This window comes from Miniopterus natalensis, chromosome 13, assembly GCF_054644295.1.
Source record: "Miniopterus natalensis isolate mMinNat1 chromosome 13, mMinNat1.hap1, whole genome shotgun sequence".
In the NCBI taxonomy this organism is placed as follows: Eukaryota; Metazoa; Chordata; class Mammalia; order Chiroptera; family Miniopteridae; genus Miniopterus; species Miniopterus natalensis.
The window spans coordinates 50,306,619-50,314,898 of record NC_142093.1 but is presented as its reverse complement, the minus strand read 5'-3'; the positions used below and the strand labels follow the sequence as shown (position 1 = coordinate 50,314,898).

The 8,280-nt window shown below is 52.4% G+C and overlaps 1 protein-coding gene across 1 annotated transcript; it reads left to right on the top strand.

Annotated features, from left to right (window-relative positions):
- The first annotated feature begins 266 nt into the window (after window positions 1-266).
- On the top strand, window positions 267-6,859 carry IL37 (interleukin 37). The gene is made up of 6 exons (XM_016201764.2): window positions 267-345; window positions 1,242-1,304; window positions 4,237-4,356; window positions 4,664-4,803; window positions 5,048-5,281; window positions 6,779-6,859. The coding sequence occupies exons 1-6, from the start codon at window positions 267-269 to the stop codon at window positions 6,857-6,859; spliced, it is 717 nt and encodes a 238-aa protein (XP_016057250.2).
- Window positions 6,860-8,280: the final 1,421 nt, after the last annotated feature.

Here is an 8,280-nt window from a genome sequence, read left to right as displayed (position 1 = left end):
AGATTCGTAAAAGTGATATTGTGACCCACAGGTTGGAAAATGTCACACTGGAGGGGCAAAGAGCCAAGAAAGAGTGCTAAAGGGAAGACCATGGTGGGCCCTGCAAGGCCGCCCTGGACGCAGCAAACAGTTCGCAGCAGAGAGGGAAGCCGGTGGCCTGTTCCACATGCAGGGCATCCAACAAGGCTCCCTGGGGTCAGATGGTGCCGTAACCAGTGTCCTTCCTGTCCACGCAGGTCGTGTCGCATCATTTCATCACACTGAAAATGTCCTTTCAGGAGGAGAATGCGGATGTGATGGACTCTGCAGACTGGGAAGGAGCTGCAGCCCAGAGCAGCTCAGAAGGTGAGTTCTCATGAAAATGCACCTGGGGCCCAAGAGCAGCTCCTGAGGCAGGACCCTGTGGGGAGCCGTGCACTGACCTGGCCTCCTGGGGGACCTTGCATGGGAATGAGCTTTGAGGATTTCCCTGGTAGGTGAGTTAGGTGACAGTAATCCTCTACGGAAAATGCAGCTCAGTGGCAGGTGCTCAGGGGCAGCAGGTGGTAGATAAATAGGTCAATTTTATCAGAGACTCAGGTTTGATGTCCTGACTCACCAACTGGGTGGTTTTGAATCCTCCACATGCGCCTCTGTGTCCCCTGACTGCCCAGCAGAGGAGGGACCTGCGGGGGGTCTCTGAGTCTGGGTGGGCAGTAGCTCAGAGCTGAGCACTCCCTGGAGGAAGGCCCTTGGGCGTTGGCTCAAGGGAGACATTAAAAGCAGAATTTTGACCCATGTGACTGTCCAATGTGCAAGTGTGAAGGGAGAGGCCTGTGACATGCCAGAGGCCACATCCTGAGCTTTGGGTTCATATGTGGGCATCATAGTTGGAGACTAAACATCAGGACGTTGGTCTGACAACTGTGGGTCCACTAACAGTTACAGCCCAGAGGCTTGGGCCCAGCCCCGCTCCTGGGGCAGGGGCTACGAGGTGCCTCCCACACTCGCTCTGACCCCTTATCCTCGCAGTTGTGGGTGATGTATGTGCGTGATATTTGTAGCAAGTTCTGCACTTAGCTCCATTTCATCTCCATTTCCACTATTTTCAACCAGAAAAGCTATTTTTAATATCATTACTGTCTCTTTTCTTAGTGTTTCTGAAAACATACCAAAAATAAGTAAGGCATTAAATGGTCCCGGGGCCCTAAGTCCTTGAAAAATCCCAATGCGCACGCCAACCTTGCTGTCTCTGATTCCAGACCCGGCCAGTGGCGCCCTGGAGCCAGGCCCAAGCCTCGCCTCCCTGAGCTCCATGCATGCAGGTATGGCCCCCAGTTGACCTGGTGAGGGTGGGGTGGGGATGGTGCCCCTGGGCTCTCTCAGGGGAGTGGGAGAACCAGAGATGAGGAACACCTAAGGGTGCCGGGGTGGGGCTGAGACTTCTCTGTAGAAGCAAATATCAGCAGGGTCAGTAAGAAAGATGGGCCTTGGGGTCTGCAGAGAGAGAAGGCCACACATCCCTGCTGAGTGGCTCAGGAGAAGGAAGGGTTTGAGCCTGGGAACCATCCAGGTTCCTCTTCTGACTGTTGCTGGCAACCCTGACCTCGTCACAGTGCCTATGAAACCGGGAACTGGGCAGGATGGGCGTGTGGGGGACCCACACCACCGAGTGCCACAGGTGCACTGGGCTAGACCTTCCCACAGGCTGCATGTGGCCCTTACAGTGACCCCAGGAGGAAAAGTTAGTATCACCTCTCTCCTGGTGTAGAACCTGAGGAAGAGAGGGGGACAACCTGCCCCAGGTGCACAGGCAGTGAGCGACAGATGCTGGAATTTGAGGGACTATACCCAAGAGGAACTGTCTGCCCAAGTCAGGTTTCAGGCTCCCGTCACCACCCCCTGCACAGGGCAGAGTCAGGAGATCTGGGCCTGAGCCCCAGCTCCACCACAGGCCATATGTGACCACTGGGCCTCAATTTCCTCCCTGTGGAAAAGCGCAGTGAGCCCCAAACGAGATGAGGTGCACATGGCACCGGGATGGCCTCGTGGGCCTGGGAGCCACCACTGCTGCTGCCTTGGGTGGTCTGGTGGTTTTGATCTTGGGTGGAGGTGACTGCTCCTGCTCTGCGCTGTGCCCCAGCTGGTGGAGCTGCCACACAAGCTGTCTGTCGGGCCTATTCTGACTTCTCCTCAGGGCTGTGCTCCCTCCCACCTGGAGGCAGAGGTTCTCAGTGTGTGGTCCTTGGACCAGGAACAGCAACAGCTCCTGGAAATTTGTTGGGAATGAAGATTCTCTGGCTCCACTGTGGACTCTTGTATTAGACGCTCAGGGTCTGAGGCTCAGGAGTCTGTGTCTATGAAGCCACCAGGGTTACTGGGATACACAGGAGAGTGAGGGCCACTGCTCTGCAGGAAAGACTACCAGCCCCTGGAACACTGACAACTTTACTGAGGCCTCGAGAAGGACTTTTGGAGGAATGGATTTGGGCCAGCGAGAGGGGACATGCACAAGCGTGACTGCGAGATGGTGGGGCCCCGATTCAGGCTATGATAGGAGGGAAACAGAAGGAAAAGAACATGTTTAGGAAATATTTAAAAGTTAAGAAGCACAATGCTGGTGCTAGAAATGCAACTTATGTAGTTTGTCTGGGTGTCACTCTGGACCAACTGAATCACAATCTTGGGGGTGTGAGGCCCAGGCATCCATGGTCTTAAAACATCACCCACCAGGTGGTCCAACATGCAGCCAAGTGGCCCTCAGACCAGCAGCATCACCAGCCCTGGGGCTGATAGAAAGGCAGAATTGCAGGTGAGGTGTGGTTAATGGTGGAGAAATTGGAAGGTTTAGAGTTTATCTGGTTTCATGATTCTGAATCAACCTGCCTCAGTTCCATGAACTCAGAATGGGGGTGGGGGTGGGCCCAAAAGAGCTCCTGAGGAGATTCTAGTGTAAGCAGGGCTGTGACCTACGGGTCTCACTTGATCCCATGTCATTGCAGAGTTACTTAGGATCTTGCCTGGGCCACTTATCCCTGCAATAAACACTGGGTGTCTGTGACACTTGGGGCACTAGGCTGGGGCCGAGGAGGATTGTGCCAAGTTAGACAGGGGACCTGCGCTCAGGAGCCTCCAGTGCTGTAGGGAGACGAGACAGGGACACCAACACCTATGCTACGGGTGTGTGTGCAGAGTACTGCGGCCACCCAGAGAGGAGGCCCACACAGAGGGTGCTAAGGAGGGCTCCAGGGAGGAGGCGACAGAGAGCCAGTGTTATAGGAAGAGTCCTCGTTGCCAGGGCAGGAGGGGACCAGTCAGGGGCCTGTGCTTACTGCATGGGAGGAGAGTGAGGCCTCAGGTTTCATCTCTAGGCTGTAATTACCCATCAAAGATAATTACATGGCAGCGTCACTGAGTGCAGTGGTTACTGTATTATCATATTTGACATTTTACAACCACCATCCACGATGGTCACTGGCCCAGCTGTGGGCTCCTGCCCCCATCAGCCAAGTGCCTGAGCTCCCACAGAGGGGCGGGCCAGCTGCCCTTTCAGAGGCTGGGTAGGGAGGGTTTCTATGCGGGGCCCCCCCTGGGGAAATCCCGGGCCACTGTCACGCTGGTCCTGCCTATTTAGAAGGTTCTTGCAGGGCCAGGCGCAAGCCCTGCAGCTTTCTGTGGGAGCAGCAGTGCCAGCTGGCCTTCAGGATGCTGGCTCCTGGGTGCTTCCTGCCTCCAGCTCTCACCTCCCTCGGCTAGCCCTCCCCTGGCCTGGCCATAGCAAGGATCGGTTTCCCCCAGGCACTGCTGGGAGCGTGGTGTCCCTGGGAGAGGGTGCAGAAGAGGGGCTTAAGAAGAAAGGATTAACATGTCCGTAGTTCTTTCCATCCTCAGACTCCTGGCTAAGTGTCATTCATTTGAGTGATGCTCCTGGAAGGTAGGTGCTGTTATTACCCCCATTTTACACAGGAGGACATTGAGGTTTGGAGAGATTAGCGACTTCTCCTATGTCATAAAGCAGTAAGTCACAGGGCTTGGATTTGAACCCATGTGTCAAAACTGGGAGCCCATGTGCTTATGTATGTGCTGAGTTGCTGGTCTGGAGCAAGGCTGGAAGCCTGGGGTGGGAGAAGTCTTCAGTGGGCTGATGTCCAAGCCCACAAGCAGGGAGAGGGCTGCGCTGGGCCCCTCCTTGTGGGCTACAAAGGACCGAGTTTCCCATTCAACATGAAGAGTTGACACCTGGTTATACTGACCTAGGTCCAAAAGTGGCGAACCAAGAACCACAGAAATTCATCTTTTATGACCGGGACCACAAAGTATTGGTGTTGGACTCTGGGAACCTCATAGCAGTTCCAAATAAAAGCTACATAAAACCAGGTGACTCTCTCTTGGTTGTCTCTCACCCCCTCCCCGCAGCCAGGCGAAGGCCTTCCTGCAGGGCTCAACTAAGGTTGTAGGACACCTCCAGCTCCAACAGGGGGTGGGCAGTGGGGCGGAGGAGCCCCAAGGACTTCTAGGAATGGAATGGTGGGTCTGCGAGGGTGATCAGAACTGAGGGAAGTCTTTGTGGACTGTGGGGGAGGGGGAGGCATGGACCGAGTGAAGGAACCAGAAGCCCCAGCAGACAGGAGGCCTCATCCCTGCTCTGAGGACCAACCCCCTTTCTGTGACTGTCTTTTCCCAGAGACCTTCTCTGTCTTAGCCTGTCACAAATGCTCAGGCCATGAGAAGGGAAACATAGTTCTCCTGGCAGTCTCTAATGGAGAGCTCTGTCTTTGCTGTGAGATAGACAAGAAAAAAGGCCAGCCATCCCTGCAGCTGAAGGTGAGCCCTCCCATCCAATTTCCTGTCCCCTCAGGCACCCTAAAGGGGAAGGCCAGGACCTGCAACACCTCTCCCTCTCCCCAAATTCTCACCTTGGCCTGTACAGCAGGAGCACCTCCTCCAGAAAGCAGTGGGTAGAAGAGCTGCTTGTCCTCCTGCCTGGCTCTGAGCTCCAAGAGCCCACAGGCTGGGTTTTCCCCTGTTCAGAGGCTGTGCTGGCTAATCCACCCATTTTACCTCGCAGAAGAAGAAGCTTTCCCACCTGGCTATGCAGAATGAAAATGACTTGAAGGGCTACACCTTCTATAGGAAGAAGTGGATCTGCAGGAACACGCTCGAGTCGGTGGCCCACCCCGGGTGGTTCATCAGCACCTGCGAAGCGGGGGAGCCTGTCAGAATGACAGACAAGGCGGGGAGGAAGGAACACATCGAGTTTTCATTTGTGGAGGCCAGCAAAGCTCAAATGAGCCCCAGCGAGGTCAGCGGGTAGGAAATCGTCAGCGGGAAGCTTGCGAATCTGGCAGCTTCCTGGTTTTGCATTCTTCTGCTCAGAAAGCAAATAAATAATACAGGAAATTAAATGTTTCATTTTAAGGAGGCTGTATAGGCCTTTATTCACACAGTCAAATTTTCATAACTGTTGTCATCTGCATTCAAAAAAAATTTCAAAGGAAGTTGCATTGAAAATCCAAAATACCCATTTCATGCATTCACTGCTAAATACTTTCATGTATTCAATAAAAATCGATATGTTACAAAGTAAATGTGTCAGTCATATGAAAACAAACTGTTTATTTATTTATTTTTTATCTTTATTGATTTCAGAGAGAGGAAAGGAGAGGGAGAGAGAGAGACAGAAACATCAGTGATGAGAGAGTCATTGATTGCCTGCCTCCTGCACTCCCCCGACTGGGGATCGAGCCCGCAACCCAGGCATGTGCTCTGACCGGGAATCGAACCCCGATCGCCTGGATCCCAGGTCGATGCTCAACCGCTGAGCCACGCCCGGCCGGCCAAAACAAGCTGTTTAAAAACTAATTTGCTGAAGATACAAAGACCGAAAGTACACTTTAATTAATCAACTAAATTTAATTTTGTTAAACTATTTTTTGAATTGATTTCGCTATGAAATACCTTCAGCAATCAGATTTTGGCAGGTTAATCCTAAAAGTCGATCATCAGTACCTGTGCGCTGAACTGCAAGGTAAAACGTATTTCAAAGAGTGGATTGTAGGAAAAAAAAAAAAGTTTGAAAAGCACAATTGCATGATTAGGAAAGAGGCCTTGCCTGTGGGTGCTGACAGCTTAGCTCCGGCAGCTTGGTCCAGGCGTGGGCTCCAGAGGCTGTCACTTGCTGTCACTCGCTGTCTCTCAATGTCACAGTGCCCTCTACTGGTCACAGAAGGCACAGCTCAGCCCGCCCAGGGGCAGGGAGTGAAGGTGATTCCCTGGCAGCGGGGCCCTCTCTGCAGCAGGGCCCAGGAGGGGAAGGGACCGAGGATGGCTCTTTAAGGGGTTTGTGATGAGCCAAGCATTGTCATTCGTGACCCTAAGGCGAGCGAGGAGAGCAAGGAGGTGAGCAGCATCAGCTCGTGACAAGTCTTGGGGTCTCACCACAGAGCTAGCGGGGCAGACACTATGAAGGGCTGTACTCAGGGGAGTCCTGTGAAGGGGTTTGCATTTTAGAAGGATTTTTTTGGCCAGGAGAAGGGGAACAGCCTGGAGCAGGGCAGGCAGTTATGGGCTGGCAGGAATCCAGGTGATGTGCGCCCCTGGGCCTCAGGTGGGGTGCCCCTTCTCCACCTGTGAGACTGACCCTGTGGCCAGCTTCCAAGGTCTCTTGTCCTGTCTGCTGGTTGTGCTTAGGCCATGGGAGATCAGAGAAACGGGGAGAGTGTGGTTAGATAGCCCCTCCCTAGCTCAAGCCCTCTCCTATACCGGTCACTGCCCGCCCCCTGCCCCTTCTCCTCTGCAGGAGGTGGTGGACACCAGCTGCCGAAAGCCTGGTCCTTCTTCGTCTCCCGTGCTTTCTCTGAACCTGCTTGCACTTTTGTGAACACTCCCTCGCATCCTCCCCAGGGTGCAGCCTGTTAGTGTGCCTCTGTTCCTTGCCAGGACGCATGCCAAAGAGCTTGCGATTTATTCTGTTAGGAGTAGGGAGTCATGGAAGGTTTTAGAGAACAGTAGCAAGAGCCGATGTGTATTCTGAAAAACCTGTCTGACTGAAGTGAGCAGGATGGACTAAATCAGTGAGGGCTGGAAGCAAGCGAACCATTAACAGAGAGCAGAGGGAATCCAGGTGACACACAGTGGCCTGACACACAGCGCTGACGCAGCGCTGGATTGGGGCCTGGGGTGGGGAACCATCAGATGAGCATACCAGCTGCACATATGACTTGGTAATTAACTTTAAAAAGCTGGAAATTTAATGTTTTGTTTTCGGGGATTGCAAAAATAAGTGCGTTGAACGTGTCACACCAAAATGTTGTGCTTTGCACTGTCTCTCAGCCCCACCCCTGCCTCACAGTCTGGGTGAGCAGCTGGTCCCTTCAGCACACGCTGTCCCTGGGTCTTTCTGACACCACAGTTCATCCTTAGACTAGTGTCCAATGTAAACATGATGTGAGGCTCCAATGTGAGGCATGTAGGGAATTTTAAGTTTCCTAGCAGGCATAATAAGAAAAGTACAAAGAAACACATGAAACTTAAAATATACAAAGACCTCTTAAAACTCAATAATATGAGAACAAACAACTCAATTGAAAATGGGCAAAAAGTTTGAACAAGACACCTTACAGAAGGAGATATGCGTATGAAAATATGCTCCACATTCAATGTCATCAGGAAGGCGCAAATGAAAAAGCAAGGAGACCCCACTATGTACCTATTAGAATGGCCAAAATCCAAAATACTGACACCACTAAATACTGGCGAGGATGTGGAGCAGCAGGAACTCTCAACTATTGCTGGTGGGGATGCAACATGTTATAGCCACTTTGGAGTCAGTCTGGCAATTTTTCTTAAAAAAATATCTTTATTGATTTCAGACAGAGGAAAGGAGAGGGAGAGAGAGATAGAAACATCAGTGATGAGAGAGTCATTGATTGGCTGCCTCCTGCATGTCCCCCACTGGGGATCTAGCCTGCAACCCGGGCATGTGCCCTGACCGGGAATCGAACCCTGATCGCCTGGATCCTAGGTCGACGCTCAACTGCTGAGCCACTCCCTGCTGGGCAGGCAATTTTTTTTAAAACAAAGGTACACACAGTCTTAGCATAGGATCCAGCAATGGTGCTCCACATAAAACCTTGCATGTGAATCTTTACAGTAGCTCTATTACTCATTGCCCAAACCCGGAGGCCTTCACCTGCCCTCAGCAGGTGAATGAATAAACAAGCTGATGTCTTTTTATATTTTGCTTGGAGTACGGAGCACAGATCTCTTACCCACGGACGAATAACGTGGACCTGAGGGGCA

What these genes read in the sequence shown, in the direction of transcription:
- IL37 (XM_016201764.2), top strand. Translation starts at nt 267, where the DNA reads ATGTCCTTTCAGGAGGAGAATGCGGATGTGATGGACTCTGCAGACTGG. An exon ending in CCTGAGCTCCATGCATGCAG is followed by an intron (nt 1,305 to 4,236) that starts GTATGGCCCCCA and finishes ATACTGACCTAG; the next exon opens with GTCCAAAAGTGGCGAACCAA. An exon ending in TAAAAGCTACATAAAACCAG is followed by an intron (nt 4,357 to 4,663) that starts GTGACTCTCTCT and finishes GTCTTTTCCCAG; the next exon opens with AGACCTTCTCTGTCTTAGCC.